We start from the raw sequence: 10,688 nt of genomic DNA on the forward strand, positions 1-10,688 counted from the left end.
TGATAAATTATAATAAATAACATTCAGTGATAACAAGCAGTTTTTTTTACATCTTAATATTTTATGATGTATTTAAATGAGTAGTTATTGTTGCAAACTCCATTAGAAATTTTAATTGAGATTAGTTTTGGAATAAGGGAAAGGGGGATGTGATTAAAAAAATTGGGTTCAATTTTTCTCATTTGAAATTTCATAAATAAAAAAGAAAATTTCTTCAAACATTTTTATGCCCCACCTACGATAGTAGAGGGGCATTATGCTGTCTGTCCGTCCGTCTGTCCGTTCGTTCGTCCGTCTGTCCGTTCGTTCGTCCGTCTGTTCGTCCGTCCGTCTGTCCCGCTTCAGGTTAAAGTTTTTGGTCAAGGTAGTTTTTTATGAAGTTTAAGTCCAATCGACTTCAAACTTAGTACACATGTCCCCTATGATATGATCTTTCTAATTTTAATGCCAAATTAGAGTTTTTACCCCAATTTCACGGTCCACTGAACATGGAAAATGATAGTGCGAGTGGGGCATTCGTGTACTGAGGACACATTCTTGTTTTGAGAGGATTAATATTCAACAGCATAGTGAATTGCTCTAAGAGAAAACAAAAATTTTAAGTTCATTAGAACACATTCATTCTGTGTCAGAAACCTATGCTGTGTCAACTATTTAATCACAATCCAAATTTAGAGCTGAATCCAGCTTGAATGTTGTGTCCATACTTGCCCCAACCGTTCAGGGTTCAACCTCTGCGGTCGTATAAAGCTATGCCCTGCGGAGCATCTGGTTATAATAATTTTGCTGTACCGAAATTTCAGGAATTAGATTAAAAACTTCATGTTTGATACTGTATTATTTAGTTTGAAATGCCATAGATTGATTGGAAAAGAAATGTTGGGATTGAACTCAGTGAAAATGTGAACATCAATATGTAAATTTCATTAAAAATTATTATTATTTTCTAATTATTTTTTTTTGCAGGATCATTGACAGGTACTACTACAACATCATCATTGCCTGGCCTTGCCGCTAATTTACAGAGTCTGGGCAACAACAACATTAGTGCTACACATTTACAGAATGCTGTTAATGGCCTTGGTTCCACAAACCATTCAGGGATGGATACCATTAGCCAGGCTTACACAGGGATACAACAATATGCAGGTTTGTGTGGTTTACTCAGCCCAGGTAAAGGTTCGTTCATTTTACCGCCAATTTCTCAGGTGTGACGGCTATAGGTGTTGCTTATCATATAGTAACTATGCTACCATTCTGCACATGAGTCTAACCAATTATTTTTTTGTCAGCTATTGCTGTTTGAAGTAAGGTTCATGATTAAATCTATTCTACTTTTTAATAAAATATTGGAACAAAAGATTTTACAATTCTGATATAAGAATAATTGGTTACTCATAAATATTTTGTTTTGTCACTTTCAAGGTGAGAGATGTTATTGTTTGCTAGGAAGATATACAGTTTGCACTAACATTGAATTTAGATAAGGGGTCATATTGATATACAACACTTACACTGAATTTAAAATAAAGGTCATATATATTGAGATACAACACTTACACTGAATTTAAAAGAAAGGTCATATATATTGAGATATAACACTAACACGGAATTAAAATTAGAGGTCACAGATGTGAAACTCAAGGTTGAAAGAAATAATTCTGTTTTCTCAAGAAAATCATGAGCTGCATCTGCAAGTGCACATAAACATGTACATGCACAAGACTTTGATTGAATTTGGAACTTTCAAATACGAAATTAAAGATGAATTTTGGTCTGTTTGTAGGATTTTTATAACAACTTTATTTTCAAACTGATACTATTTTTGAGATTTTTTCAACATGATTTTGGTTTAAAGATGTATTAATATTATTTTTTTTACAGTCAATTTGTATCACACCCAGCTAATATTAAACACACATCTTTCTGAACATCCTTAGAAGAGATGATGTTTTAAGGCATTGTAAACCAGGTTTAATCCACTATATTCTTCAAAAGGAAATGCCTGTACAAATTGAGGAATGTGGCAGTTTGTTTTGTTTGATGTGTTTTAGCTTTAGATTTTGCCTCTGACAAAGGTCTTTCCGTTTTAAACTTTCTTTGTCCTTGGAAATGATAAAGATAAGTTATAGTGTATAGCTTTTAACACCAGTCATTATTAAACTTAAACAGAAGATATTTATATATTTGTATTTATCATTATAAACAGTTATGTATGCTTTATATTCTTAATCATAATAATGAGCAGTATAAATATCATGTGATCATAACAGTTAAAATCTATATATTGTCTGTGTACAGTGTTTCTCAGATAAATGTCTAAACAAGACTTGCATCCAAAATCTTTAGAATTGAAAAAAAAGGTACAGATTAAATAGAAGAGACTAAAACATGTGTAAAATTTAAAAAGAAACATTCTCCTAAATTCTGTTTTATGTTTAGGTACTGAATAAAACTGTTTTCTGCTCTATGTTTGGGATGTTGTCTCTTTGACACATTCCCCATTTCCTTTCTCTATTTTATGAAGTTATATCAAAGTGTGATCAGATGTATTAACAGACTTATTTTCTCTTTTTACAGCAGCTTTCCCAAATTCATTCAATACAACAACAGCACAGATCCAACAGAATTCTGCAGCTGGTAAACAATCAGAGGGTAAGGGCTGTTCCATTAAAACATACATTGGGGTTATGGGCTGTTCCATTGAAACATATGTATGGGACCTATGTAGGCAACTTTCATTGGCCCCATTGGTTGGCTACGAAATATGTTACATCATTTAAGTTAATGCTGTTTTTCAAGGCTTCTATGGGTGGTTACTCTTAATTTCAAAGAACCTTATATGGGTACCATGTATGTTTTAATGGAAGAGCCCTAAGTGAAATACTGTAAAAGCAAACATTTGCTGTTGGCTTGCATTTTTATTTCTCAGACTTATGATATAAATACTTCATACAAAACTGGTGTATCTGTCTGATATTTGGTCAGGATTGTCAGGTCTCTCACCACCTGTTTTCCAATCACTACAAAATCTATTTCACACATAAATCCAAATGTTTTTAAGCCTACAGAAATTATAATTTCTAGAGTAGGTGCTTATTAGTAGTTGCTTTCTTTTACTTCAGTTGGTCTCTGGAAGAGAGTTGGCAATCATGCTATATTACTTATTTTTATAAAGCCTGTAATTTTGAGATTTGTTTGGATAGCAATCCACAGTAGTAGCTATACATATTTAATGATAAAATGACACCCCCAAAAGTTCTATTGGAACAGGATATTTTACTATAGACAGATGATGAATCTATCAATCATGGGCCCATGAAGGGCATTGCTGCATTTACAGAATTATAATTGCTTTTAAAAAACAATAAACAAGTCATGAAAACATTAATTTTAAGTTGACTAATTGACAAAAAAAACCAACATAGAAAAATCTTGTATTATATGGTACTAAATGTTTAGATGGTAGAATTTTAAGTAAAAATTGTGTTTAAACTGGTATTTAAGTTTGTGTTATATTTGCAGGACCTGAAGGAGCCAACTTATTCATCTATCATTTACCACAAGAATTTACAGACAGTGATTTAATACAAACATTTTCTCCTTTTGGGAGTGTAATCTCTGCTAAAGTGTTTATTGATAAACAGACAAATCTCAGCAAATGTTTTGGTAAAGATTTATTTATAAACCATATTTCATGGAGTATTTTATGACATTGGATAAAAAAATGAAAACAATGCTTTATTCTTTTGTCCTAGCACTTTTTCTGGATTAAACTTCATAAGAAGCTTCAAATCAAAGCATTTGAAGTGTTATATAACCCTTATAGGACATAGAAGTAAAAGTCAAATCCATCTGATGTCAACTTTGCCTGAGGGAGTTTCTGTATTTATTACTGTAACTGACAAATATGACCAAATTCTGCAATGCGAGATTTGTCGTGTCGAGTAGCCATTTTATAGTGAACATGATGTGTACAGAATGATGAGATGAGTGGAATGTCTTATTTTTATGCCCCACCTACAATAGTAGAGGGGCATTATGTTTTCTGGTCTTTGCCTCCTTTCGTCTGTCTGTCTGTCCTTCTGTCCTGCTTCAGGTTAAAGTTTTTGGTCAAGGAAGTTTTTAGTGAAATAGAAGTCCAATCAACTTGAAACTTAGTACACATGTGCCCTATGGTATGATCTTTCTAATTTTAATGCCAAATTAGAGTTTTTACCCCAATTTCATGGTTCACTGAACAAAGAAAATGATAGTTCAAATTTCAGGTGAAAGTTTTTGGTCAAGGTAGTTTTTGATGAAGTTGAAGTCCAATCAACTTGAAACTTAGTATACATGTTCCCAATGATATGATCTTTCTATTTAAAATGCCAAATTAGAGTTTTTACCCTGATTTCACAGTCCACTAAAAATAGAAAGTGATAGTGCGAGTGGGGCATCCGTGTACTATGGACACATTCTTGTTGATTACTGAGCTGTATAGCTGGTATTGAGGCACTTGTCCAGGTTTCATAATTTGTATAACATCTACATGTTTTCTGAATTAATATGATTAACAAAATATCTGATAAAAATTGATTTGTAATAATTTACATGAAGATGTAAAAACTTTTGACCTGAAATAAGAACCTTTATTTTTTTAGGATTTGTTAGTTATGATAACCCAGTCTCAGCTCAGGCTGCCATACAAGCCATGAATGGTTTCCAGATTGGAATGAAAAGGCTGAAGGTTCAGTTAAAACGCCCAAAAAATGATGGCAAGCCTTACTGATATAGGCAACAATGTAAGTGTTCAAACATACACACAAGACTGCATCTCAGGTTGGCATGATCAATTTCATATAATCTGCTTTTGAAGACGAAAATATGGTTTTGAAAGAAAGGCATGGACCTATTACAAGGTTAAGCCAATTTAATCTTTGGGTAATACTCTTTCAAGGGCAATAGTGTTGAAAACAAGGTGAAAAGAGAGACAAAATATACCAAAGGGAACATTGAAGGGAACATTTCACTTAAGTGAATAGCTAGTTTACAGTTCTAATAATGCATTAAGGCATGAATGATTGAGAATAAAAGTTTATCACCAAAAAGAAAGATTTTTTTTTCAAAATTACAGCATATTGGAATAAATTTTGCACACAGTGAAGTAATGTTTTGGCCTTTTATATCAAAATTCTAAATCCAATAATAAAAAATCAAATTGGCTTAGCCTTAGCAGGTAAGTTGCTGGAAGTAGCATTTCTGAATGACAAAAGTATATAACCTTTAAATTTGACTGTATTATGCTTTTACAAGAAGAACCAGAAGATTGTATTCCAGCTCAAACAAGGAATAGACAGAATGCTATATGTTGTTGATTTGACTTTACTTTCATTCTTGTTTCTTGGACTTTTATGTTAAAATAGTCAAGAAATTAAAAGAAAAGATGTTAGAAAAATTATATTATAAGAAGGAAATCACAGATGCAACATTAAGCAACAACATTCAATTGATATAATCAATTATAATTTAAAGAATTGAACTGCAGGATATATTCCTTGATTTTTCACCATGTTTTGAAAAACAGCTGATCCATTATAATGTTATAGCACCCAGAAAAGGCACTTTAAAAAGGGTTTACCATTGGTAGAGGCAATTTATAATTTTTCTTGCATTTTCAATGTTACAAAATAATCCTGAAATAAGTTGAGATTTCTGTTATTAATGGATCTGCCTTAAAAAGTTCCTTGCATAGGTGTGTATTTTTTTCAACGATTTTCATTTTAATTTCTTAGGAGATTTATTATGCGAAATATTTTGTCCTGTAGATTTTTTTCGTTATCAGAAATTTTTATATCTGGTTTCACAGTATTTTTATTTTGAGGGAATATTTCACTTTATCCTGAAAGCCACTGATTTGCAATTGATGAAATTAATTAAGAATGAAAATCGTTGAATAAGTTATTACAGACGTACATAAAGAATGCATTGAATATGAGTTTGATAAACTATTGTATTATTTAGTACACAAAATAAGCTATTCACAATAGTTATCCTGATGTTATGTGAAAATTTATAAATCGTGTGCATTAATGCAATGAAGATGCATGAAATATTCGTGTATTCATGTGTACATGTTGTGGTGTGAATTATATGTTTATGTGTCAGCTAGGAATGATTTCTGCTTTACGTTTCTCAAGCATTCTGTTTAATGTCAGCACTCAGCATCTGCACTGTGACTTTGCTTTTAAGCTCACCTGGACCAAGGTCCAGGAAAAGCTGTTTCCATCATTTAGCATAGATTCTCTCTTGTAAACTTCTTACATCTTTATTTCTTTTACTGACGAGATCAATTTACACTAAACTGGGAATGAATAACAAAGTTAAGGACCTTGATGAAAAGACATTATTACAATATGGTAAGGGTGATAGACCAGTTAGAGACAAAATAAATGATATTACTGGGTGGGGCCTAGGAATTTGAAAATCACCCAGTACAAATGTAGCAAATAAAATTTGGTAACAAAATAGTAGTCTGTCAGAATAGTAATGATACATTTCAATTTATATCTATATTTCTCACATAAAAGGCAAAACTGCAAAAACTGTCTTATTCCAAGATCTGATCACTAAATATGTGTATTAGTCAACCTGAAACAAATGAATTAATAGAGATTTTTGGGTGATGTCAATTAGACAGAAACCCAAGAAAGAATCTAATAAATTCCTATCAAAAAGACATAGATGTCAAAAGTAAAATCTGCAACAAGTGATAATTACTCGGACAGACTACTATTAAATGTGATAGAACCAACTAAGACTGAAAGGGCAAAAATGAGGTCTATCCTACTTTCTCTTTATAGTAGATAGATAATAAGATGTAACACAAAGTTGTAGTTCTAGTTGTGACAAATGCAATTATGTTGTACAATTTTTTAAGGGAATTCAGTTGTCACACCATTTTGTTTCTATCAATTGCATTGTGAACTAGTATTCTGTGAGAATTGTTCCTACTGAAATTGAGAAGAATTTTAAAAGTGTATTTATTCATGCCACAACTAGAAACTTTTGACAAGACCCAAGCCAAATAAAGAGAACTTTTATTGCTGTTGTTCATTCTGGTACTAGAACCTTTAACTTGTGGCTAAGGCTCACACCCCATAGCAAGATAAAAATTTAAAAAAAGCTCATATTATCAATTTTAGTAGACTGACTGTTAATTAAAAACATTTTATGTTTTTTAACTTTATAACTATGATGCAATCATGAAACTTTTGAAACAGGAAAAAAAATCAAAAAACTAGAACTACACCTTGTGTGATAGAAATATTTATATATACATGTGGGAATGCTTGGAAACTGTATTTTGAGTAAGCCTAGTCAATTAAGTGCTGTAGGTTGCACAATAACACAAAAAAGGGAGACTTTTTATTCCACTAAAAAAAAAAAATAATGTGTGCATCTTAAAAAATTTCAAATATATTTTTTTTACAATTGACGCACAGTAGAATATAAAAATTTGAAATACAGTTTTGAGTATTGTTAAAGATTTTTTCATAAATCACAATTGATTGTGCTACAATAAGTTAATATGTCTGCTTCTCTCTGTAGATGACACAGTGGTGTTTCCTTTGTCAGTGACGTGATGTCTTCATTTGTCCTTCACATCCTGTCTGAAAGTGTTTGCGTCATACAGAAATAACTTAAAATCAAGACAATTAGATTTTGTATTTGTTTTGTATAAAGGGTTCCTTCAAATACCACTTAAAGTTTTCTTGTATCAAGTTTTAAAAGTTTGTGTACTGTTTAAGTATTGTTTTAACGTTTACATAATTTTATTTTTTTGTTAGTGATAAGCTTTACTGTCGTTTAATAAATTTAAATTCATGAAATTTTAAGTGGTATATGAAAGTTGTTACAGCATTTATGAAATTATATGAGTGTACAAAAATTTTCAACCATATGGCTAAAATACTTATGTGTAATCAAGAAAATAAATGTATGTGTTATTTTATATACCAAAGATTATGTTATAATCAAACGATTGTTTTTATTATTTTTTTTAATTGATATATTAAGTTATATCATGTGACCATTAGGTCATAAATTTATCGGTGCCATTTAATTTTTCACAATTTTAAGCAATTTGATACCAAAGCTATATTTTTTTATGTTACATACTTAGTTTGTGTTAGAAGCAAGTCAATTCTTTTAGAAGTCTGATTCTATTTAAACAAAAATGAAGCAAGAGGGCAGATTAAGATAGTGTTTTACTTTTAATGTTTCTCTGCAAGTATGAAAAGGTAAAACGTCTGTATTTGTTTCTTGTGATTTTTATTAAGCATTTTTAAAATTAGAAAAACTTTTTACAGTTGTGATACTTGTGTAAATATTTGTTTTTATTCTTCATTTCAAATAGTGCAGCTAACTTCAGTTTTTAGAAATGTCTTTGTGAAATCGTGCGTAGTCCTTCATAAAAAAGTGAGAAAGGCAGTGATTATCATTTCACAACTTTTCAAGTTTTTTCAATCAGAATGTTTATTTACATGCATTTTTTTTTTTAGAATTGACTGAAAATGGGAATTGAATTTTCAATTAATTTTAAATTAACCTTTTGTTTAAATTCTGGAAGGATCGTGAATGTCAAAGTTTATAAGATACAAGAACTGAAATTATGTGTATATTTTGTCAGGATTGTTCATAATGGTTATAGCCATATTATTTATTTTTCATCCGATTCACTTGTATTTATATCATTCTGTATCAGTTCAGAGGTTGTGGTCCATGTTTATAAAAGCCATATGGTTGTTAATTTTAGATCCTTCATTGAATAATCAAAAAGTTCTATTGAACTTTAATATTTTTTATCAGAGTCATTGGAACTCTTTTCATATCAATCAGGTTCTTTTTCAGAACCCATGTCATAATTTATCAAGTTCATAATGCGTCAATGTTTTGTGACACTTGATCAAAATTGCTAACATGTTTGTCAGTTATATATATATCTTGTAAGTATATATATATGTGTGTGTAAATAAATATGGTATCTGTTTGCAGTGTGAAACATTTATCATTTAAAAAATGGAGTTGTAATGTTAAATTTTGTTGATATTGTGTGAGTTAAAATCAAAAGATGTTGTTTATTATATATAATCTTGTTTTTTTTGTGACTAATTACATGCACATGATAAAAAAATGGTTGTTTTGACACTTAATTTTTTGTTTTAGGAAATATTTAGTCTCTTTATATATATCGTGAGTGTTGTGTTTGAAATTTCAAACTAAAAATACAATTATGGAATCTTGTAACATATGGATAGTAGCTGTAATGATCTTTGATTCATGAATTTAATTTCAAATGCATAGGAGCATCCTCTACCAGGGGAAACAGAGGCTAATTAAAGACCAGACTAATAGATTTTAAAATCATTTAATGTTAAATAATTTTAGAATGCAATCAAAATACAATTATGCAAATTTTATGTTAATATTTATATAACAAAGTTCAAAATGGTGACAATCTTGTTTTGAATACAATTTTTGTTAAAGTGCCTTAGTGTGTTTTTCAATGTGATATATATTTACTGGGTTAAGTTGAATGAGAAAAATGTGATATATTTTTACTTTCTATTTGGATATGTTCTTTAAACATTCCAGAATCTTGTTTTAAAGAAATGTTTAAAGTAAGATTATTAGAATAATTCAGCATGAAACAGATTTAATTTTATGTGATAGCTCTGGGGTTTTCTTTCTGAAAAGCTTGATACATAATAACCCTCACAATTATAGTTCTGTGCTCTTTTCTATTTCAAGTGTAACGTTGTTTTTTATCATAAAAGTAAAGCCTACATCATTTTAAAATGTTCATGAATCAAAGAGCATGATAGCTGCTGGAATTTCTCAGGAATACATGTGGGATGTATTGTTGACCGTGTCGTTTGTAGTCTGTCCCAGACAGAGCTAGTTTTACCAGGGAGGAACCAATCAAAACAAAGTCTTATTTTTGTTCAAGGTCAGTAGTTAGGATGCTAAAAGTGTGTCATTTCAAGTCTATTTTTAGCTTTAATTGAAAAGAAGAAACATTTAGTAACTTTTTTTTTTTTTAGCTTTAATTAAATGCACAGGCATATTTGTTCTTTTACATAATCAGTTTTATTTGTAACAGGGACCACTTTGCAATAAATGTTATCCTGAGTGCCAAACATTTACATAGTAGAATAGAATGGCAAATCATATCAAAAGTATTTTTTTCTTTTTTTTCCCCCTAATGAAAAATATCAATTTTACTCTAAACAAGTACCTCTTATTTTAGTTTAACATAAATTCGCATCCCTTGTAAATGAATTCAAGAAATCACTCCTAGTGTTTAAATCAATTTAGGCCCCAACGTAACAAAATTTTATGGGATAGAATAGGAAATCACTAAAATGTAGCATTCCCAAACTAACACAAAATCTTTCTTCTCTCCTTTGTTATATCATAAATGTTTTTATAAATTGTTCTATTAGTGATATCTGCCTTCTGGTTTTTAATCTTAAAACATTTGTATATTATCATATGCCATTTAAGAATTATCTGTTAGTCAGTTTGTTTGTGTTCCCTGGACTTGAAGTGGCACATTTGACCATATATATTAGTAATATTTTAAGTTTATCAAGAGTCTCAAGTTTTGTTTTGGTGTTTTTTTTTAACTTGGTTAGTTTTTGGTT

The 10,688-nt window shown here is 30.3% G+C and overlaps 1 protein-coding gene across 27 annotated transcripts in view; it reads left to right on the top strand.

Annotated features, from left to right (window-relative positions):
- Positions 1–10,376, top strand: part of LOC139491064 (CUGBP Elav-like family member 2) — a 62,820-nt gene extending 52,444 nt beyond the window's left edge. For 19 of the 27 annotated variants that reach the window (XM_071278345.1, XM_071278344.1, XM_071278348.1 and 16 more), the window contains 5 exons: positions 967–1,149; positions 2,581–2,655; positions 3,526–3,669; positions 4,644–4,784; positions 7,591–10,376. In XM_071278345.1, coding sequence (XP_071134446.1) covers positions 967–1,149; positions 2,581–2,655; positions 3,526–3,669; positions 4,644–4,771 — 530 coding nt within the window. In that variant the 3' untranslated portion in view covers positions 4,772–4,784; positions 7,591–10,376. The remainder of the gene's footprint in view (positions 1–966; positions 1,150–2,580; positions 2,656–3,525; positions 3,670–4,643; positions 4,785–7,590) is intronic. The other 8 variants (XM_071278347.1, XM_071278350.1, XM_071278366.1 and 5 more) reach the window with 1 other exon arrangement.
- The last annotated feature ends 312 nt before the right edge of the window (positions 10,377–10,688 follow it).

The sequence above is a fragment of the Mytilus edulis genome, chromosome 10 (assembly GCF_963676685.1).
Source record: "Mytilus edulis chromosome 10, xbMytEdul2.2, whole genome shotgun sequence".
Lineage (NCBI taxonomy): Eukaryota > Metazoa > Mollusca > Bivalvia > Mytilida > Mytilidae > Mytilus > Mytilus edulis.